Here is a 23,957-nt window from a genome sequence, read left to right as displayed (position 1 = left end):
CAATCACAGATTAAAATCAATGAATAAAGTTTCCTATATTATAAATATATCAAAAGGCCTGTATTACATAATAATAACATGTTAAAAATCATTGATATCTGATATTGAATAAAAAAATTTTTTAACTATAAAATTTCTGAGTTCTTTCTTAAATTCATTATGATTGTTTAGAAGTAATAAGTTTTTAGGCAACTTATTAAAAAGCGTAATACCTTTATGTTGAACTCCCTTTGCATATAACGTAGTTTTAAAACACTTAGGTTTGAGTTTATATTGATACCTAGTTTCATAATAATCGATAAAATGAGTTTCTTTAAAATTTTCCACATTTTCTTTTGTAAATAACAGTAAACGATAAACATATTCGGAGTAATATGGTAAAATATTTAGTTCTCGAAAATATGTCTCCGTATTTCATTTTCAAACTGTATTTTTTTAAGAATAAAAATGGAAATGATTTTCTTTTATTCAGAATAATTTTTAGACATGAAACACCTATAAAAGTTTCTGACCGAATTAGAGTAGTTAAAATAATTCATCACTGTATCCGACCAAGAAAAAAGTAGGTACTACCAAATGGGGTAACAAGATTTACTACTTCAGTATACTCAAAGAAATTAGACACCAGTATGATTTGGCTGGCACATGACTTGTTATACCATTTGCTATGAATGGTGCTGCAGCACATTAAAATAATTAATCCAAAGCTTAAATTCAGTACTCTAGGAGATTAATCCTTTTTGTAATGAAAATTACATAAATAAAATGTATGCCATAATTACAAAAGTTAAGGAGGACATAAATGCAAAGATCTTTACAAATAATTATATACAACGGTAGGGCATGAAAAAAAAAACTAGATTAATACTTGACATCAGCAAGGAGTCTATAAAAATTTTTCAAAAAATCCTACCCACATGGTATTTGCAAAAAGTTCAAATTTACTGAATGCCATTATTCCTTAAATACTAACATATAAAATAAAAGTGCAAGCCCCACTATAACTGTTAAAGCTATTCTTGGCAATGCCCACAGCTAATGATCTCGCAAAACTAGGGGAGAAAAAAAACAAAGCGGCCCATTTCCACAAACCTCTCGTCGTGCTAATCATGCAAAGTTCCACAACAGTTTTAAAAAAGTAATCACTATATCCTCTACGAAAACCTTCCAACAAGTTGCTAAAGACACATGTTATTTGCTTGCGCATGTCTCCACACACAGTCCGAAAAGCTGGGATAATATGAGCACTTAGCTCCACAAAGTAATTTTGTGCAGAGCAATGACCATTTTTGCGCGCACTGTCTCAAAATGTCGTGGATCCCAAATTGGTCTAACAGTGCACACAGGATCTCTCCCTAAAATATATATATCTTGACAGTTCTAACAGCGCAGTCTCGTGCAAAAAAAAAAAAAGGCACGATAATGTTTGAAATTCAAGGAATGTCGTTTCTGGACAAAAAATTGTACCAATGAGCATGGATCAGAAAAATTAATTTGTTTTATTGTGCATCTCTTATTGGATTACTTTTAAACCACAAATGTTGGTTAATTTATTTCTATTGTTTGGAAGCATCTGTTTTAGACCAATTAATTATATAATATTTTATCATAAAACTGCAGCAAATCAGTTTTACCACTAGTTCAGTGGAGTAAGTATTAGAAAACAGCTTAAAAAAAATAAAAACAATAACACAGAATTACTGTGTTTTATAAACAAAATTGGGCTAAAAATAAAACCTTAAAATCTTGTCTCTACTGGTAACTCCCTTTCCCCAGAAAAAGTATGCCATATCAATCTGACAAATGGGTTTTTAATAGTTTGGGAGACACATTTGTGCATCAGCGTGTTGGTAGCCTCCTCTGGGCATGGAGAGGAGACGGGAGAGAGTCTTGTAGAGGACACTCCCACGAGCGCCTGCCTCGCAGAGGTCAAGGGTCATCGTGTCGAGTGTCGGCAGCTGCCCGAGGAGTTAGAGACAGCACAGAGGACGTGTCTGTAGTGGAAGAAACCGTTGAGTCATGGAGGCTTCCACACCATTATATCATTCCTTGAGAGTCCTTGGTGAAGAGACTTTTTTTTTTTTAAATTTTTACACACAGTCATGTTGGGTAATTTTTTCTCACACTTTCGTAAATGTCAAAAACAATGACTTGTTTTGATTATGGAAATCTAAACAGTACCATAAAGCACTTAAGTTAGATTGTTTAAAGCCTGTCTGTATGACTTATTATTTTGAATCACTGGTTTGGATCACACTAGGAAATATTATTATGAAATTTATTTTTAACACTTTCAAAAAATATTATCAAGACCGTGAAATAAAAGCTTGACATGTTTGTTATTTGTTGGCATAGCCAATAGATGTATAAAGTTATATTTTCAAAGATCAAACTGTATTGTGTCTGCCAAATTACTTAAGCCATATGTGTACCTGAGAGCATTCATGTTCAGTAAAGTTCATAACCAACCTCTGCAGCTGAAGTTAAGGTTAGGTTTATAAACTATGTAAAGAAAAGAAGTCCAGAGAAGAAATTGGTTTTCTATGGTTTACCAATTGCTATTTGTAGGATTGGTAACATATTACAACTCTCTCGCATTGTAAATGACTGTGATTTTCTTGTGGTTTTGCTTGTTGTGATAGTTTGTAAACATGGCCTTACTGTGTTCATTTTTATTTATTCAATACATTCTGTAGATCCTATTATTATGGTGGAAAATAATAAGGCTGTGGAACAAGTCAGTTTAAATGGAAACTTTTTAGTATTTAAAATTGCATATAAAAAAAATCAAAAGGCATTAAGAAACTGATATTAACATTTGAAAAAAAAAATTTTTACCCTTACATACATTATAAAAGGTAACCAGGTTCAGCAATGACAATTTTGTACCGTTCATTTAAATTGTATTAGAGTACACATGTGTTTTAAAATTTATGCTATTATATAATACAAAGTATATAGGTAGTCATAAAACAAACAAAGTTTCAGATACGCTAATTGGTATGTAATTTGGGGTAGACTATATATAAATTTACTGTATAAAATTACCTTTTATGCGCCATTGGAGGGTTTGGAAGTAAATGTTTGGCAGTGCTCTCTAGAAATGTCAATGCCAGGGATTTTGTGAAGTGTTACCATTATATTATTTTTTCTTTAGTAAATTTTTCTTCATAATTAATTTTACACATATAATTACTCCAATGTTTACATTTAGAAATTTAAGTAATGAGTTTGTTGGAGAAAAGAGAACTGAACATTTTATATCTTGGTTTTTATTTAATCATCTTAAATAATTTGTTTATAAGTCAAATGTGTAATGATTTTGTTAAAGCAAGTCATAAATATGCTCACACGCATGTGTCTGTGACTGTGTGGTGTGTGTGTGGATATTATTAAATACATGAAAACACTAGTAAAGTTAGTATGAAAGAGTAACACATGTGCAAATAGGCTTTAAATATGGACGACTTGGAAATGAAATTCTTGCCGCTTCTGTGTGTGAGGCATGGGAATGAAATACATTATTTTAGCGCAATAAGGATTACAATAATTCTGCCAAAAATAATCTCTCTGTAACCTTATGATGCTCAGTTGCTGTAATAATATTTTTATTCTGTTTTTTTACATTATTATTTATTAAAAATCGTAGAAGGGAGGAGTACGACTCCTGAACATCCCTCCTGGCTACGTTCTTGTACATGCGCTGACCCAAGGTGTGTAGAAGTAAACAGAGATCTCACTTCCATGTTAAACATATTCCTTTTTTTATTTTCTCTGAAATCGGCCACAAAATGATTCTGACACTAATTAACATGCAGCATGAAACCAAGGAAACGTTTTTTTCCCCAAAAGATGTCATGATCTAAGTTGTGTTTTTAGAATTCTTTGGGTTCAGGATCTAGGTCTATTTTAATACATTTTTACATTTTAATAAAATATTGTCTACATTTTTATTTCTGTGTCTTGATATTCATGAAAATAATTTCATGAATTTTATAAGGTTTTATTATTTACAAAAGGTTGTGTTCATTGATGATTTAAACTGTCGGTTAACCTAAATTCAAACACACATGGGCACGAAAAACTTAACGTCAATGTTGGTACTTAAACATAAACATTTACAAGGTCTCCTGATAGCTTAACATTTGAGGTGCTATCCATAATTTAATAGCATCCTATTAATTATCCAAATACATCAGCGAGGCATGCGCAAAACAGTGTGATATCTTGACGAGCGTGATTTCAAGAAAAAAAGGACACCAATATGACGGTGCAGCAGTTTTTTTATTTTCACCTATATTCCTAAACACTTTTTGAAACTGGTCTCAACATTAAAAATGTTTTAAGGAGTCAACATGATCACATTTAGAAAGTTAAAATTACGGTTTGATCACAAGTCACGTTATAAAACATATTCACAAATAAGCGTTGAACGTGAACGACTTTCTGAGGTGGTGCAGACGGAATTGTCAGTGTACAGTAAGCGCTATGTAGGCACTGTCTGGTGTGTCAGCGTCAGGGCCGCATCAACAGGGGGGGGAAGGGTATTTTGCCCCCCCCCCCCTCTGAAACCTTGAAGTGGGGGCAAACGGGGGCAAGAGAGTGCTGCGTAATAAATTTTTAGGTAATAATAAAACTTCTTAAATAGCACCATTTTCCACCTTGAAATAACAAAATTTTCCCGGGGGAGGGGCCCCCTATTGAAGCCGGGGGGGGGGGGGGGATCGATGATTCTTTATATAAAGGTATATTGCCCCTCCCCCTTTGGAAATTAAGTTGTTGCGCCCCTGCTTACGGATCATTCAAAGGACAAACTGTTAACACATAAAGCGCTGACATGATTTAAAGCTCTCCATAACACGATAAAAAACTGCTTAAATAGCACCATTTTCCAACCTTGAAATGCAAAATTTTCCCGGGGGAGGGGACCCCCCGGACTTAAATAGGGGGGGATCGATGATTCTTTATAAAAAGGTAGATGTTTTCCTCCTATGGTACCGACGGAGGTGGGAGTCCATACACTGGTAGTGATAACTGTGCTCTTGTTGTTACGTGTAGTGCCCACCACTAAAGTCTATGACTTTTGGTGGCCATGTGACAAATTCCAAATAAATAAAATATATATATATATATATATATATATATATATATATATATTGCCCCCCCCCCCTCCCCCCCTCCCCCTTTGGAAATGTAGTTGTTGCGCCCCTGGCTCAGCGTTGACGCGTGTGTGCAGGTGGATGAGGCTGGTAATGGACCCCCTGGGCAAGGCGGCCGATGTGGTGGAGGCCGGAGCGCTCCAGCCGTGGGCCCAGGTCGCGCCCGCCCACCGCCCCACCGACTACAGCAGCTTGGCGGAGGACAGGCGCCACGTCGCCAGCCCCTTCCCCTGCAACCACAGGCTCAACAAGAAGGTCGTGCTGTGGTGAGCGGGGTCTCTTTCCTCCCTGGAGCGGGATGGCGCTACCAGCATATCGGTCTTTCCCCATATCGATAACGATGAAATGGTCCTTCTTCCCTGGTCTTTCAACATACCGCTTCAATTGTATCAATACCGATACAATATGGGCCTGAAAACATTGATATTTTCCATTTGTCGGTCCGTTACTACGTTCAAACTTTTAACCATGCATTTACTTATTATATTGGCTCTGTTTTCATTAAAAACTGCTATACTAACAAATTGAACTGTAAATATATATACTTGACAACGCCGGTTCAAGAGTACCTCCTTTTAACAGTCGTTTAACTTCCACTTCATGTACAGTTAACAGAAATAATGGTCTTATCTTTAGGCTGATAACCAATTTTAATAAATTTGATAAAGACTTTATTTATTTTCCTTAGTTCTTAATGATCATGTGTGTTTTAGTTCTGTATTGTCTAAATTGTAACGTTTGAATTTTGTTTTATTGTCTTCGTTATGTGTGTTTTGTTTTTATATGTATTATATTGTATTGTTTTGTGTTTTTCATTTATATTTATTATTGTGAGTGTATATGTATCTAATTGTGTGACAACCATTAAAGGCTTTGTCCTGTTAGTTGGCATGTTACAATTACAAATAAATAAATAAATAAATAAAAAATAATTATGATTTAAGTTTTTCTTATATTTAGTTCTTGACATAGCTAAAGCTAATATAAAGAAATTTCATAGTACAAGTTAGTTTTTTTTCTAGCAAAAGCGAAACCAAAAATCTTTTATATTTTTTCCAACAGTCAAACTGCCCTTGCCCAACCTGTCAACCTGTAACTGCATTGCAATGCTTCAACTTACATACCTATGAAATTCCCTACTCTGAACTTTATCCTTTATTTTGAGTAATAATTATTTTTCCTTCCAAAGCCTTTGGTTCACTATTTTATTTTATTTTTTTTCTGCAAATTTTATTTACAGGTAATTTTAATTTTTTTTTTTTTACTTGAAAAATATTATTTTATTCAATTTCAATTTAGTAGTACAAAATATTGATGCCAAATTATTGAACCTGCAATATAGATATTACTGATATTTCTCTATACAGTAGAACTCCAATTATCCGAACTCCGACTATCCGAATCGCCGATTATCCGAATCACAAACAAGTCTTGACTTGACTTGTCTTAACTTGCCGTTGTGCCTACACTGACTTCCCCCCGCGTGTGTAGGCACAACGGCAAGTTAAGACAAGTTCCGGCGCATTGCAGTCACGGCGCACCTGTCATTGTTTGTTTTGATTAGCCAGTGTGCTATTGACCTTGCTCGAGGACGCTACTCTTTCGCTACGGCTTACTTTTGTTTGTGCGTGTACAATACGTATGTACTGTATTGTTTTTATACCATGGCTTCGAAAAGAAAACGTGTTGTGCTATCGTTAGCGGACAAACTGAAAATTATAGAGCAACTCGATAAAGGTGTAACGGGTAAGAAGTTGTCTGAGATTTATGGTGTTGGACAAGCAACAATTTCTGACATTAAAAACAGTAAGTCAACACTTTTAAACTTTGTTTCGGTGCTTGAAAATGAAGATGGAAGTTCCTCCAGGAAAACAATGAAGACAGCAACCAACAAAAATTTGGAAGATGCCGTGTTTAAATGGTTTTTGCAGCAACGTTCTATGGGAAATCCGATTTCAGGTCCAATCCTTTGTGAAAAAGCCAAAATCTTAGCAGAAAAGCTTGGTTATTCATATTTTAAGGCTAGTAACGGCTGGCTAAGGAATTTTAAATTCAGGCATGGTGTACGCGAGTTAGATTTGGCTGGTGAGAAGCTTTCAGCAGACTCTGCAGCTGCTGAAAATTTTATTGAAAAATTTAAAACTGCATCAGAATCCTATGATCCGGAGTTTGTTTATAATGCCGATGAAACTGGCCTTGTTTGGAAAGCATTACCAAAAACCACTTTGGCTTCTAAAAGGGAATCTAGTGCCCCTGGACATAAGGTCAGTAAAGAACGTGTTACAGTGCTTAACTGTGCCAACTCCACTGGAAATCATAAACTGCCACTTCTTTTGATAGGAAAATCAAGAAATCCAAGAGCATTTAAAAACGTAAAAAAACTTCCACTCTTCTACAAAAGTCAACCCAAGGCCTGGATGACTGCAGCTTTGTTTACCGAATGGTATGATGAAGTGTTTATTCCTGAAGTGAAAAAGCACCAAAAATCGGTGGGAAAAGAAGGCAGTAAGGTGCTTTTAATTGTTGATAACGCACCCACTCATCCTACAGCAGAACTGTTGGAAAGAGAGAATGGGCAGTTTAAAACGACGTTTTTGCCTCCCAATGTTACAAGTTTGCTGCAACCCATGGACCAGTCTGTTATTGAAACAATGAAGCGCCATTACAGAAGGCAACTGCTGAGAAAACTGCTGATCGAAGGTGCTGAAGATGAAGAATTGGTTTTGGCAAATCATAGCAAAATAAATTTAAAGGACTGCTGTTACATGGTAGCGGAAGCTTGGAGTTTGGTTACGGCACTGACGCTAAGACGTGCGTGGAATAAACTGAAAGGCCTACCGTCTGAGAAGAACAAAAAAAAAGAATCTGAAGAAAATGAGAAACAAGAATATGGAGAGGATGATGATGATAAAGATGCGTTGTCACTAGAGGAAATAAGAAAAATGATTGTAAAAATTCCTGGTTGTACAGAAGTAAGTGCTGAAGATGTAGGAGAGTGGATGGCTTGTGACACGTCTGACCCTGGTTTTCAAATTCTCAATGACGATGAAATTGTTGTAAGTGTGAGAGAAGATGTTGAAGTGGAAGTGGAAGAAGAACTTTCTGCTGATGTTGAAGTAGACGCTGGACCATCAGCTAGTGAAGCATTTGCCGGCCTCGAGACTGCTTTGAAGTGGATGGAGCGTCAGCCCGAGTGTGACCACTTGCAACTGCTCACCGTCAAGCGAATGCGTGACCTGGCTGCCCGAAAACGGTTGAAGACCGCAAAACAGCTTACATTGACGGAGATGTTTAAAAAACAATGATTTTTATTTCTAAACTTGTACATAAGTACATTTTATTTATATTTAAAACATGTGAAAATTTCATGTTTCTTTCATTTAATTCAATAAAAAAATAGTGCAATATCAAAACGTAGCTTTTATTCTCTCCAATGGCAATTTTTTTAAAAAAAATCCGATTATCCGAATGTTTGATTATCCGAATGGGTCTCGGTCCCCATTAATTCGGATAATTGGAGTTCTACTGTATCATTGCCATCCATAGATGGTGCAGGAGTGAGACACTGGACTTGCATTCCAGTGGCCACCTCATTTTGGTTTTTCCTTACTTCCTGAAGTCACTGTTGAGAAACTGGCCCATCCCTTTTCTGAAGCTTCCTTGAACTTTGTTGTTAAGTTTATCTGTAGTAAGATATTCATAACCAGTAGAAAGTAAATTTTTTTTATTCATAGCTCATGAAATGAAAAGGAGGTAAGTGTGATTTCAAGGGAAAATATATCCTCAAACACTCAGAAACAGAAGTTATAAAATAAGATTTTTTTTATACTAAATAAAACAAGGCCTACACATAGCCACTTAAAAAAAACAAAAATCATTGTTAAATCTTTTTGTTAAAAATTAAATCTTTCATGCATCTGACAATATATTGATGCTATTTATTTAGTTAAAATACTTTTCTTTCAACTTTTTTAAAAGGCAATGGAAGACCGATGGTCATGATGATAAAGCTGTACATAAAATGCTGTGGGACTCGAGAGTGATATCTCATAGTTTCCTGTCTCTTAATGTTCTTAATAATGGGACTGGAGTGTGAGAATTTATTTTCTGTTGCAATGAAACATCTACATCTGTTTGTATTAAGAAATTGCTTTCTTAATCAAATTTATCCACACAAGAATATATTAGTTAACTAAAAGCATATTTTCCTGTATAAACTAATTATTTTCTAAAACTTGTATAATTTTTTACTTTACAATTTCAGCAAAATAGAAGTAAAACTTTCTAAAGGTTGAGTTGAAATTTTTTATAAATGTGAGACTTAGACTCATGTTCTGCCAAGCTCATCGGCAGGAGTTGGAGGTGGTTGCAAAAGCTGATTAGGCAAGCACTTGCAGGTATTCCAGTCACTGTCTTGTCGTGTTGGCACCATGTTGTATCACTGGTGATGTGCAGCAACATTCTCTCTTTTATCTGCAAGCTGTAGTGTTTTGACAAAATTGTTGCAGTGTCCATCTTGCTGGTTAGTGCCCACTCGTCTTAAGCCACAATTTCTCTTGTGTTTTAGTTTGTGGTTGAGTTGCTGTTGTCTTTGTTACCATTGTTTTTGTTGTTTATAATCTTCATTCATTCAGCTATAATAACTGCAATTGTATCCAAAAAAGTTTTTAATCATCACTGGTAAAATTTTTTTAATGATATTTTAAATGATTGTGTAATTAATTGCATCTGTGTTTGCATTGAAGAGGCAAATTTCGTTCAAAGAAATTAATTAAATTCAATAAATATTTCACGAAAGAGCTTTAAACATTTGTTTTAAATTATGCAGTGTGCCAGCATAAACATTTTTATAATGAAATAAAAGTTTTTCACCTGTTGTTTTTCAGGGTGGGAAACATTGCATCGCTGAATGTAGATGCTGTTGTCAACACCACCAATGAGTCGCTAAATGAGAGGAACCCGATATCAGACGGAATCTTTGCGAGAGCAGGGCCCGGACTGCTGAAGGAGATTCAAGAGGAAGTAAGAGGTGGGTGCATCACTGAACTGGCATCAAATATTTTTCGATGTTTGATCAGTCGTAGCTATCTGATTTGATGTTGTGTGGAAGGTGTGCCATCATTCAAGGAACCTAATTGCCTAATAAGCAGCATAGATGCGTCTACATAAACAGTTTTCTTAGAATATTTTCAGTACTAAACAAAAAAAGTAACTTCATAAGTTAATAGTTTACCTACTTTAAAAATATTTTGAACTTTGACCGTATGAGTCTTGTTTTTACTGATTATGGATCATCCTAGTGTAGGCTGTGTACATACTTTCCTGTAGATGAATTTTACTCAGTACCCATTTACAGATTGATTTTAACTTGACCTGGGACAAATTTTCATTAATTAGTCCTGTGGTAGGGGAGCAAAGTAAGGGCCTGCTCGTAGGGCGGTTTCGTACTGAAAATGGGCGCCAACGTATGGAAAGGGCACACAGACCCGGCTGATACCCCTCTCAGGGTGTGATGTAGCCCATGTGGGAGCGAGATTCAGACCCTTTTAGTTTCGAGTACCACTTGCCAAGACCTCAGCATCGGGCATGCTACGGTAATGAATGCAGTGGGCTCTTAGGGTGTCCCACACGCCGCCGTGCGGTAGTTGTTACACATGTGGACAAAAAATTAGGACACAATTTAACTTGCATGTCCAGATTTATGTAGAACTCACATGTTCCCCTACAAATATTCTCTTAAGCAGGTAAAAAGCCCCAAGGCACGAATCGGTTTAAATTGCGTGGCCACACAGAGACATACGTAATCGGTGATCAAAGACTTGTTAAGAGTTGATAAAGTAATTATTTAAACAGTCCGCCAGCCGAGAGTAGCTACTTATCAGTGCAGGCAAGAGATGAGCGGAAATATATCTAAAAATTATCAAACAAAAGCCTCCCAGCCAATCTGCAGTGACAAAAAACCCTTGGGACAAAAATTAAAAGTTTACAATATAACTTGTGCTTACTTAAGGGGACGGGGCACTGATGCTACGGCATCCTCTCGCGGGAGTCTGTGGCCTGTTATTTAAACACACGCAAGCAACACATGCACACGTACGGCGGCGGTTTGGAACAGAGGGTGGTGTAGAAGGGGTCTGAAGCGGCAAGGCGGCACATCGGGCTTAAGGGAGGGCGTAGCCCTGGACGACATCAAGATGCATAAAATTATTTTCTATTGTTTGCATTCGCAGAAAACTTTACAGTTACTTTTTACTGACAAGGAAGACTAAAGTGCATGAAATTAAAGCTTTGTGATTTTGAACTGACTTTATCTCATGAATTCATCCACCATTCCATAATTTAATATAAGTCAATTGCTATAGCAGTTCACTACATAGCTGATGGAAATGTGTTGTCATTAATTTTATTCAATCTTTAAGCAAAACTTACGTATTCTCAGACTGTTGGGGCTTTTATCTTTTTTGGAAAAAAAAAAATATTCATATTTATTTATAGATACAGATTTAGATTAGAAGTTTTACCAATGACTTTAGATAATGGATTAGGTTATTAATAAACAATGATTGCAGGTGTTTCTTTTGACCTAAAGAATAATCATCTTGTAGCCTTTACACAGTTTTTAATTTATCCAATAGCAAAAATATTATTACGTAATTTTAATTATTTGGAACTTGGCTTTCCCGGAAACAATTGTAGTTTTCTACCAGCGCAACCTATGATTTTTATCTACAGATATACAGTTAATTTATTTTCAAAATTTTTTTTAAACTTTGCATTTTCTGAAATTAATGATATAATTTTCATGATAGGCACACTCAAAATATACAACATAAATATTTTGTAGGGTTAGTGGGATGTTGCACCTTTCAGGTTTATGATGGCGTAATGTATACTTATAGACTTGTTTTGGGTGTGTCATGGTACGGTAGGTTGGTTTTTCCAATCCCTCTGTTTGCTTTTTACATTCAGTCTTCTGTACACAATAGCTTTTTTTTTGTAAGTGTGTGTGTGTGTGTGTGTGTGTGTGCGCGCGCACGCGTACATCTGCACATGCGCACATGAAAGAAGAGAGAGAAGGTGGAATAAGACCTGTTTCTTATCTTGTAGCTTCAAGTACATGTTACAGGTATCAGTTGGAGGTTGATGGTTCTAGTGAGGTTACATGTTTTTACTTTGTAATAAGCATCCATTCATTCAATGTTTTCATTTTGTTTATTACTTTAGTTTATCTTCATAAGTAATGTTTAATGATGTAACTGAAGAATTGCTTTTTTATTCTTAAGTTCTCAATACTGGTAACGGTTATTGTGTGTCACTGAATCAACTGCTAAGAACTGTAAGTACCCACAGTTACAGTTTCTGGATGTCATCAATGGCATAAAGTTTTCTCAAATGTGTGTGTCATTGTAAGGCATACAATGTCTGCAGTTTGTAAATTAGAGCTGATAGATAACTGTCATTACTGAAGTTGTCTTTAATATGGACCAGATTTTATTGTTTTATTTTTAGGTAAATTTTGTTTTTAAATAGGAGATTTTGGTGTTATTGTTTTTATTTTGATACAATGTCTTTATTAATAAAAATAATATATTATTCAACAAATCAAAAACTTAAATATTTCGTAATACATACTGTTAATGGCCATCATTTATTTCACCAAAATAGTCTCCTTTTGAATGAAAATTGATACATTTATTCAATAAAATCATTAATGATGACTATGTCTAGATCAGAAGTACTCATAAAAAAATCAGGAGATTTTTGTGCGTTTGAAATATGTCATCTTTAATGTAAAAATGTGTTACTATAATAGATGTAAGATCAAACAACGTAAAATTATTTTTTAGAATTGGTTTAGTCCATACATTTTGGAACAAAATTCATGTATAGTAAATTACATTAAATGAATTTACTGTAATAATAGATAAAACAAAATTAATTTAAGTTTTTTCAAATTGCTGATTGATTTCAAGTTTTTAATTACTTCTTGATGTTAAATGGTGTATTAAATTGCATTTCAGTGTTATATTTTGTATTAACATGCTTTGCGGTGTTGTTTTAGTTTTATTGCAGTTCACCATTAATCTTGTCCATGGTCATTAGGCACTTACAGTGCACTGTACTTTGTCACTGCTCCTTGAAAAATTGTTTTGAAGTACCAAATGTTTAGAGCTTTACACATGCTAACAATTATGCTGTTGATATTGTACTTTGTCACCATTTTAGTGGTGGTACAGATCTTCAATTCAAAAAGGGGAGTTGATTATTTAATTTTAGTGTTGATGAAGTTAGTCATTGTTTTATAAACTTGCACTGCTGAGCCTCTAAACTATATCCAGAATTTTCTTTGGTCATTTTCAGATAAAGTTATTTTATTTTACTCTCTGAAATTTGCCGGTTGTTTTTTTTTATTTCTGATGTGTTCACATTTATCTCATGTTCATATCTATCTGTATATTTTTTTTTTATCAGCATCGGCAGGATCTGATGTAAATAAAAAAAAATATCAGTTGGAGCTTATCATCTCTTCATAATTGGCTATATAAATCTGGATTTATGGTGCTGGCATTTGCAGATGTAATTACTAGCATTCTCTAACTAATTTGAGTGAATATGTGTACAATTGAATTTTCAGCTTTACCAAAGTGGCCTGATTGATCTGTTGTTCTCAGAGTGCAGAACTGGGGAGGTCAGAGTCACGCAAGGGCACAACCTTCCGGCGCGGTACGTCATCCACACGGTCGGCCCTAAGTACAACATCAAGTACCAGACTGCCGCCCAGAACACGCTACATTCCTGCTACAGGTACTTGTACAGGCTGGGGCTAGAGGTACGTATCGGTTTTGAATGCCTATAAAAAAAAAAGGAACAACTTATAGAAATGAGTTTTATTTTATTGGAATCAGTATACATCCCCACTTCTTTTTTTTTAATCAAGTTCTTAAGATCACATCAGCAGCGATGAATTGATGAAGGCGATTTCGGAACTCTTAGACAGCTTTTTGGCGCATTTTGAGGGGTATAGTGGTATTTCCTCACGAATTTGCATCTTCAGTTCTTCTAAGGTGTGAGGATGATGTTTGGAAACCTTTTCCTTGAGGTAACCTTACAGGAAGAAGTCACAAACGCTGGAATTCGGTGAGAGACGAGGTGCGCAGAGAACAGCTGTGTAAGTTCCACCATTGAAACTCCAGCCATATGGGCCGTAGCTCCGTCAAAAGGGTAAAAGAGTGTAAAATGTGCCGAAAAGCACAAAGAGTTCCAAAATCGCAGTCCATCAATGTATCGCTGCTGATGGCCACCATCTTCGTGATGTGATCTTCTGAACTTGGTAAAAAAAATGATGATTATACTGATTCCAATAAACTAAACCTTATTTCTGTAAGTTGCTCTGATTTTTTTAATAGCCCTTCAAAACTGATATACACCTTTTGCCCCATTCTATATGTAGTTCACCGGTTCTGGTTGGAAAATAGTGTGTAGACTCCAGCATAAAAAAAAAGTCAAAATTAAAATTTTAAGCAAATATCTTATTGATTTTGTAAATTTTAGAATATATTCATATACGTTCTGTTCACATTATTGTGATGGTTCATACCCTATCTTTCTTTAACCAAAATCTGAAAATTGATTCTCAAAGAGTGCCTTTAATCCACTCCTCGAATTGAAATCTAGATTTTTGCGTGTCAGGAAAAAATAATAAACAAAAAAAAAAAATCTAAAATTTTAAAAATGTTACACTTTTAAAAATTTTTATTAAAAAAAGAAGCATGTTTACATGTTGGATATAATTTTTTTTTGTCACAAGGGTACCCTGTAGTACCTTCTAAGAAAAATTCTGGTAATGCTGTAATATAGCTGGTGGCCTGCACACAATTTTTTAAAATGTTTTTCCTGGTGAATGACACAAACTTAGTCAGTTACAGAGGGTTTAGTGTTTTGATTTATGAATTTTCTCTTTTTAAAGTATTATTTGTCAAAACTTCTTCCTCTAATGTCAGATCTTTTGAATACTAAATATTTAATTGTATTTGAGGGTTTGAGGATTTGACTAGCTAAATTCCTAATTAAATAGTAACGTCTTGATATGAGTGTGGGTTGATAGGTTGATACCATTATTTTACATTTTCACAAAATGCAGAGGTGTGATAATTACAACAATTTAGGATTTAAATAAGTATTTAGTGTGCTGGTTGAATTGGTGTAAGGAATCATTGGATATACTAACTATGATTTTGGATAATGAGACATATGGTGTTTGATTCTGGTTTCCATGGGAAGTAAAATAATGATATAATTGCTACTTAACTTGACCAAAGAGTACAGTTTATCAGAATCTACTATCAAAGACCATTGTTACTCCAGCTAATCAGATAGCTTTTGAATAAAACTTTTGAAACAAACCTTTTAACTGAACTTTAATCCCCTGCCTGTTACTACATTTATTTAAGCAGATTTATTTACTTACATTGTTACTGCATTTATTTAAGCTAAAATATTAATTATATTTAAGTGGCAGCTTGGCTGTATCATCAATTGAATTATGGGACTTCAAGAAGTGATGCAAATTGTGAATTTATTTAAGAAAGTATTGAACAACTTGTTGAGGTCTCACTTTTCATCTATAAGTATTTTTTTTTTATGAAAATGGTAAAAAAATGGTAACTTTTAAAACTGGATTTGGAGTATTTATAATTTAAAAAAAAAATCTTATAGGCATTTTAGGGACTTTTATCACTTCATTTCTTTGCTTTATCACTTTACTTCAATTTATGTGATCGCTTATTAAAGTGTTGTGAAGGCATCATCTATAGATATAATGTACTGCAGGTAATTTTTTTTCATTTTGCAATATTGTAATAGAAGTTTATAAAAAAAAGTAAGGATCAAAACTGTAGAAACATATTTTGTATGTTTCAAGTAGCTACTTACACATAGGCGTAAGCTGTGAGTTCAATAACACCAACCTGAGTGCTAAAATTGTTAATGCTCAAACTATCCATGTCTACTTTCAATAAATGATTACGAGTGTTTTAATTATTAGAGAAACCAAAAGATTTCCTATCCATATTATGTTTGAAGCTGCACTTGTGATGCAAATGGTGGCCACACACACTTTTTTTTTTTAAATTTAAAATTAAGAAATCTTCTCAAATTATCATATTGCCATGATAATGTATACAAAAGTACTTTACTTTTGCTTGGTACACACAAATAAGGGGAACTGTAAATAATCATTGGGGAAATAGTACATCACTTGGTAAACACAGCTACTAAATCCAGATACACATCAAGTTACACGATGGGTTTAGCTGGCAACAAGCACAACAAATTACAATACAACTGTCTACACCGCATTTAACATTAACTGCCATCTATCGGCATTAGGCGTAACCTCCAGAGCCCGCTTACAGAATTTTTAATTTGATTGAATTGATACTTTACCAACCGTATTTATAGAATCATTCCAGTTCTTTTATTATTTTATTTATATTAGTTATTTGCATGCAAAATTAAAGTTAGTTTTTTATTTCGCCAAGTAAGTATAACTTCTTATGTGCGTACATAAGTACAAACACTTTTATTTAAATGTATAAGAATTATCTTTACACTTTAGGAATAGAGGTTTTGCATAAGAAATCTTTCTTGTATGAATCCTGTTATTTGTTGTGCACAGTGTATTTTGTTTTGCAGTTTGCTGTCGTGTTTCAGCTGTTAGTCAGTGTGTTTGTGTTTGCAGAAATGTTCTTCAGAAGGCTTGTGAACTAGGAGTGTCTTCGATAGCACTGTGCGTGGTGAACTCAGTGCGTCGGAACTTCCCACCAGACGAAGGAGCCCACATAGCACTACGTGAGTAAAAACTATTGTTAACTATTAATGCAAACTAACCAGAATATTATTAATTTAGTGCATTAAAATTGTTTTGTAATAGTGTTCATATCAATCTAGTGTTCACAGAGCAGAAGTTATAATATATTTTAATTCACAATATGTATTTTGTGTATAATATGTTCGTACAATCCCAATTCAATAATATTTTAAATAGTTATATTTTAGCTATACATACAATTATATATTTTAAGATATTATATGTGGGACTGCAGTAACATGTTCCTTTTTTTTTGGATTACCATCTACATACCTATTGTAAAATTACTCTCTTAGGACAAAGTATTAATTTATAGTTCAACTTAATGTAAGTTATGTGTTTATGTACTAAGGACTTACTACAGCATGATCATGTGCGATTTTTTTTGAGGTAGCAAAATGAAAAATCTTAAGTCAGTACATAGTTTGTAAGGATATCAGTACATAACAATATAAATAATAAAATAATAGAAGTATTTCCTATGGTACTTATTCTCAAGCGCAGTGCATGCTTATTTCTAGAGACAAGATTTTATGGTGAATCACAATAAAACCTCAATAACTAATACTCTACATAAATGTGAAATGCAAAGGGAACATAAAAAAATACATACCTATATTTGACATAATTTAACTTATATACTAGAAGTTTTATCCTTGAGTCATTCAAAAAATTTTTACATACCAAATAATTAGTAAATAATATATATTTTGGAAATTTACTGTAAATATCTAAGCATTACTAAATAAGTAATTATTGTATTATGTGCTTAAGCCTACAATAATTGTGGGCTGATATTTTTGTTCTATATAAATATGCCCCAGACAACCATACTTAAAATTATTTTCATTTCAAAATATACATTTTTAACATAGTTAAAATAACCCTTGTGTGGTGAAATAAGTACTACAGAACATATCTTGTTGTGGGCCCTCCCCACTTTTCTAGCAAGAGTCCACAAGCTCAACACTAAATAACTGGATTAAAATAATAAAATAAAATAAAATTCACTTAAAAAAATTTTTTCCAAAAATTACCAAACCTAGCTGTTAAGAAAATCAAACAAAGAAGCAGAGTTAAAATATAACTGGAGGATCAAAGTAGGCTCCAAATACTACTAAAGCACAATTTATATAACACAACTTAATTTTTATTGCTTGGAAAATACTTTTTAAAACTCTCATACAAAAATCCACTAACAGTGAGCTAAAAGTACTGTAGATTAAAAAGGGCTTTAAATGTGAAAACTTACTAAAATAACAATACTTTATTTTAAAAAGTTACACAGTAAATTATTACAAGATACTAAGCCTAAATTACATATTGATAAAATAATGCCTTGAAGCAAAAATATTGATGTCAATGAAAGTCCAACTAAACTGACAAATTTGCCCTTTCTACTCTTCTTACTTGCCATAAAGTAATTTAACATAATTTCTCTACAACAAACTACTTGCAGGTACCTGCGTAGAAAAATCCATCTAAAATGCTTGAACATAAAGTTTCAGTTTAAAACTTCAGCAAAAAAAATAACTGTTTCACCAATACAATGAAAAGTTTTCACCCTCGGAGCATAAGCAGGTGAACATTTCGGTTTATTGTCTCTTGCATGTCTGGAGCGATGTTGACACAACTGGCCTGAAACAGTTAGGCCCTTTATATGGAAACGTAAATGGCAAAGTTTTTATTAAATAAAGTCATGTTCAAATTACATAAATTCCGGAGGACCACGCGAGCCTACATCACTACTGGTTGGCCATCCAGATACAACTAATTTTTTTTACTTCCAGCCAGTGTGACCACACACTGTTTGTAAAAAGAAATCTCCCACGGTAACAAGAAAGTCCCAAACAATATTTATGCAAGAAATTTAATTAGCTGATGGCAAAGCATATTATGGCTGAGCTCACGGCTCCGGGTGAGCGCCCAACACGCCCCAAAGTAGAATGACATAGTGTTGTTTTTCGCAGATACCAGCTGGTCTCCTGTGACATCGCAACACGCATGCGTGCCGCAGTTCAGTTGCAAGTAACCGACCCACCAATGTGTCTGTTCTGCACTCGACTACTGTCGCAACGTTACACAAAAGGCACTCGTTAAACTTTCTCAGTTCTAAATGCCACTATATACCTATTACACCTTTACAAAATAAAGTATTTAAAACATTTTTAAACCGCTAAAACAATACACGGAAAATAAACACCTGAAATTATTAAAACCAAGTTAAGAAAAAGTTAACGAAAGTTAAAAATTTAAAATCATCTAAATCAAACACAAATCTTAAAATCATATAACTCTTAAGAAAAATATTTGGAAAATCTTTAATAAAAAAATATATTATAAACCAGAACAGTGATTGCCAGTGTGTACTGGCAACATTATTGAATTAATAATGTATACTCTTAATTTAAAGAAAACTGAGTTTATATAAATAACACCATTAATAACAAAATCTTAAATTTTAAAACAAAATTGATCCATAAATATAACCATAAATGGTGTGTGTAATTATTTTTAGGAACTGGGAAAATTCACAGTTTTCAATGACCATAAGGGTATACTACACATTCCTATGTGTAGGCCTTATCAGGCAAATTAGGTCAGTTTGTTGGTTGCAGACTCGTGAGCTATCTCAAGTGGATCTTCTGTGATTGGAGACTTCTTTTGTTGGCTCATTGTAGTTAAATGAAAAATGCTTAGAAATTTTATTCTTCGAAAAAGATAGGTAATTTATAAACTTTCACTTTATTTTTGTCTTACATCCTTTTCAGTGTGATACAGGAGAAAATATTTTTCTGAGCCACAGGTTTAACCACCCTAATATCATAAAATTGTATTTTAAAATCCCTAAAGAAAGTACATATTATGCGGTATGAAATTGTGTACGAGGTTTTAAAATCATTTGAATTTTATTTAGAAATTATATAAATTTTTCGTGATTTAATTTTTGAAATAGTTTGGTTAATACGAACCTCGTTATTGCAAAATGACAAACTGATGGTCCCCGCAGGTTTGTGTTATTGAGTTTTGACTGTATGTACGTAACATAATGTATTCTGAGGATTGTCTGATTTGCTTGTCTTTGCAGGCACAGTCCGCAGGTTCCTGGAGAAGCACGGCAGCTCTCTCGAAACCGTCGTGTTCGCCATCGGCAACGCAGACATCGGCATCTACGAGGTCCTCTTGCCCCTGTACTTCCCCCGCTCGCCCCAGGAGGAGCAGAACGCGCTCTGGCAGCTCCCGGCCAACGTTGGCGGCCCTGACGGGGAGCCCATCCAGCCCGACAGGCAGATCCGCATCATCGACAACCCTCAGCATGCGCTAGAAGGTACCAACTACAATACAATTTTATGTTATTAGGGTGGCTAAACCTGTGGCCCAGAAAAATATTTTCTCCTGTATCACACTGAAAAGGATGCAAGACAAAAATAAAGTGAAAGTATATAAATTACCTACAGAAGGACATGCTACCATATTTTTCGAAGAGCGGCTAGATTTTAAGACACATCTTTTATTTTTTGTGACTTTTTATTAAACTCTTAATTTTTCAATCATTGATTTCCTCCATTTAGGTATAATATTCGTGGCAACTTGGACAGGCTAGCCACACAGCTTTGACAATTTTTGAAATTAATTCCCTACATTTTTATTGACCTTCTCTAACAGAAACTCCAGATTTTTGTGTCTCATGATACCAGGTTTGAACTAACTACTTTCTGTTAAAATTTAAAAAAAAAAAAAAAAGACATTCAAACTTATGCTATTGAGTAGCTGCTCTAGTTCTATGTCAATTTTCTTCCTCCTCTTTCTTCTTCTGGTCTGTATGCCTCCTTGATGTATTTAAGAAGTCCTGGAAAATTTTCAAAGTTATTGCGAATAATTTCAAAGTCGTTAGTTAGCTTACTTTTTTACTATGGTATGACACTATACAGAACACAAGTACATTTTTACTATGGTATGTCACTATACAGAACACAAGTAGTGAAAATAATAATACTACATTCACTTTTGCGGACAAAGTGAAAATGGCACCATATTTATTAACTCTACCCTGGTAAGTTAAAAGGCTGAAAGTACAAATTATTTCTAATTTTTTTAGCATTTTCAAATTGGTCCAAAAAAAAAAAAAACTTTATGACATAATACAGTGAGGAGTTATGTTGACATTTATATTGGCCCTAACTCCAGTTTGCTTTCTTTTTGATATTTTTTCCTTATTTTCTGTAAAATGTGGTTCTTCAGTGATAGGGCTTTCTATAGGGCAGGATTTTTGATGTAATGTGAAGATTTTGTTAAGAGTTAAGATCCTTAATATTCTAATTTCTCACAGTGAACTATTAAAAAATGCATTGCTGTACATTTTAAAATTAATAGTCAAATCCCAATTATATGATCACCAGGAATAATGACCCTCTCCAAGTAAGGACCCCTTTTTTTGGGGAAACGTCAGCAAATTGGTTAATAAACTGTTAAATTTGCAGGAAGTAGGTTGAAAAGTATATTTTTTCACTTAATTCGGTTGCCACCTGTTCAGATTCTCTTCGTGAGACCTGTACTACCATCCTCGCATGTGTTATGTACCCAAGGTTGACGGCTCATTGAAGAGTAACTGGGATTGGAGAGTCGGCGCTTGGTGTTGTCGTTCGGCGCCCACACACTTACAAACCCACACCCTTATCACTTTGAGGCAGCCATTCTTCCAACTGCCTGGAAGTAGAGGCAGTCTCCTGATAGTTATTTTGATATCTTTCCAGGACTGTCACGTGTAGGTGCCAGATAAAGCTGATAGTTAACTTATTCAAGAATGCATTAGTGTGTCGTGGGCAGTGTTGTCAGCTGTGATGCATTTGTATGTAAATCTGCTTGGTTTCGTTATGTATGACATGTTTATAATATGCTCATCAGTTAGTTATCAACAAGTCATAAGTAGGTATAAATTCGAGTCTATCACTGTTAACAGCCGTTTCAACTCATTTAGTCGCTGAGATCACAATCTCATAAGACATCCATCTATTTAAAGAAGTAAATAATTCAATATAACTGCTTATTATTTTCGTGCAGGAGAAGGTTGACCACTGACTTTACACAAAAAAAAAAATTCGGGTAGTTTATCGGGGATGGTCAAAACTATCTTCATGTCATTAACACAGTACTCCGCACCAGTCGGGATATTCACTGAGGACGCGGCAGGCGACTGTGCAAGACAGGCGCATGTGAACCTGCTCGTGGCCAGAAAAAATAGTTGAATATGTGAAATGCCAAATATTTCTTGTTCTAACAATTTTAGGCATATGCCACTTAAATAGGAAAATTTTGGGAAAGTCTAAATATGTTTATATCTACAGCCTGTTTTTCAGACTACATTTAAATTTTCCTGAATAATAAAAATATAAAATACTTACCAATATTTTTTTCAACCATATTAACATGTATAATCATTTGTGTTGTAAAACTGCTACAAACAAGCCAAGTACGAAATTTTTATCTGAAAAAATGTAGATGTAAGAAACCCATTTTAACATACAATTTCCCAAGTCACCGGGCCTGGGACGGCCTTGAACACAAATTATTTAACAAAGTTATGATTACACACCAAAATTACTGAATTATTTCTTTGCATGAAATTTTTTTTTTTAACTTGAAACTTGGTGGTAACAACTTAAGAATTACAGTCACTATCATTATCGCCATCACTGGAGCTCTTACCCTCTTCACTGTTGGTTTTACTTTCATCTCTGCTGGCTTCAATTTCCTACAAAATGTCATCTTCTGTACCATTTTCTGGTAGCACAAAACTTCTTAAATTCTCTCACAATGAATTCAGAACTAATATATCGCCAAGCTGCTAATATCCACTCCAGCAGTTTGCTCACTGATGGCGTCTGAATTTTAGCTGAAGGTGTCAGTGAGTGAGCCCCACTAAGCAACCACTCAGTGTACAGCTGATGAAGATTGTCTTTGAAAGGCTTATTTACAACATCCAATAATTTCAATTGGCTGGTCATCCTTCCTGTAATAACAACCAGATCAGTGTAACGCTCAAATTCCTCTCAGTGAATCCATCACTAACATTCCCCTTTTTGTCTCAGATCCCAGTCTTTTTCCATAATTTCACATCAGCTAAAACAGCTTAAGTCACCATTTTTTTCATTTCCAGTGATTTTGGTAACAACAGACTTTGCACCCTTCTCATTTATTGTACAGTTGGTTGGTATGTTGTAGTAAACAGGAATCTCGTCAGCATTTCCAATTTGACGTAAGAGTTAGTCGTATTCTTTTCTCAATTTTAACATGAAACACTGTAGTGCAGCACAGTGTAAAAATACTTTACTGTGTGGTGGTAGTAGTAGAATCTATAATAATTTTGTGTTGTTAAGTATAGTGTGTGTACTGTAAAATAAATGTAAGAAATTTGCACTCACTGGGGTTTAGTTTTGGGTGCCTATTATTTTCTACTGAGCCCTTGAAAATTAACAAAAACAACAAACAATTAATGGTGAGGGTTCAATGCTCTTAACTTTCCAAATGACAACCAACAGTTATATACTTAAAAGAAAACTGATTTTATTAAAAAATAACATAAAATAAACACTGACAAAGGTCGCTCCAGCTAGATTCCAGTTAACGAAATACCAATTGTGTGCGTATCTAGCATAGCCAATATGGATAATACAAGTTTATTATCTTCACAGGTTAAACCCAGGATTTTTAATAAAATATCTTCGAATTTATTTAAAACAATGTTTGTTTTGAAAGTAACTTAGTTCCAGACTAGTTCAGTTCAATGTTAGCACTGGAAACTGATTTGGACCTCTGGCCTTGAGAAGTTTCATGCGTGAGTTTATTATTTGTAGCAGCTTTAAAGACTAAGAACACTCATCACGGGATGTGACAAACGTCTAAAACGTGGTGGCGTGGCATCAGTAGTT

The 23,957-nt window shown here is 34.4% G+C and overlaps 2 protein-coding genes across 2 annotated transcripts in view; both read left to right on the top strand.

The window, feature by feature from the left end:
• Positions 1-23,957, top strand: part of LOC134543126 (protein GDAP2 homolog) — a 166,264-nt gene that overhangs the window by 78,256 nt on the left and 64,051 nt on the right. The window contains exons 2-6 of the mRNA XM_063387961.1: positions 5,237-5,425; positions 10,046-10,188; positions 13,832-13,964; positions 16,900-17,009; positions 20,117-20,356. Coding sequence (XP_063244031.1) covers positions 5,241-5,425; positions 10,046-10,188; positions 13,832-13,964; positions 16,900-17,009; positions 20,117-20,356 — 811 coding nt within the window. The 5' untranslated portion in view covers positions 5,237-5,240. The remainder of the gene's footprint in view (positions 1-5,236; positions 5,426-10,045; positions 10,189-13,831; positions 13,965-16,899; positions 17,010-20,116; positions 20,357-23,957) is intronic.
• LOC134543125 (jerky protein homolog-like) lies at positions 6,506-8,639 on the top strand. The gene has a single exon (XM_063387960.1). It carries the CDS (start codon positions 6,824-6,826, stop codon positions 8,462-8,464), a length of 1,641 nt encoding a protein of 546 aa, XP_063244030.1. The 5' UTR covers positions 6,506-6,823; the 3' UTR covers positions 8,465-8,639.

Source organism: Bacillus rossius (genome assembly GCF_032445375.1).
Source record: "Bacillus rossius redtenbacheri isolate Brsri chromosome 9 unlocalized genomic scaffold, Brsri_v3 Brsri_v3_scf9_2, whole genome shotgun sequence".
Lineage (NCBI taxonomy): Eukaryota > Metazoa > Arthropoda > Insecta > Phasmatodea > Bacillidae > Bacillus > Bacillus rossius.
The sequence above is the reverse complement of the archived record's forward strand: the minus strand, read 5'-3'. Positions and strand labels throughout refer to the sequence as shown.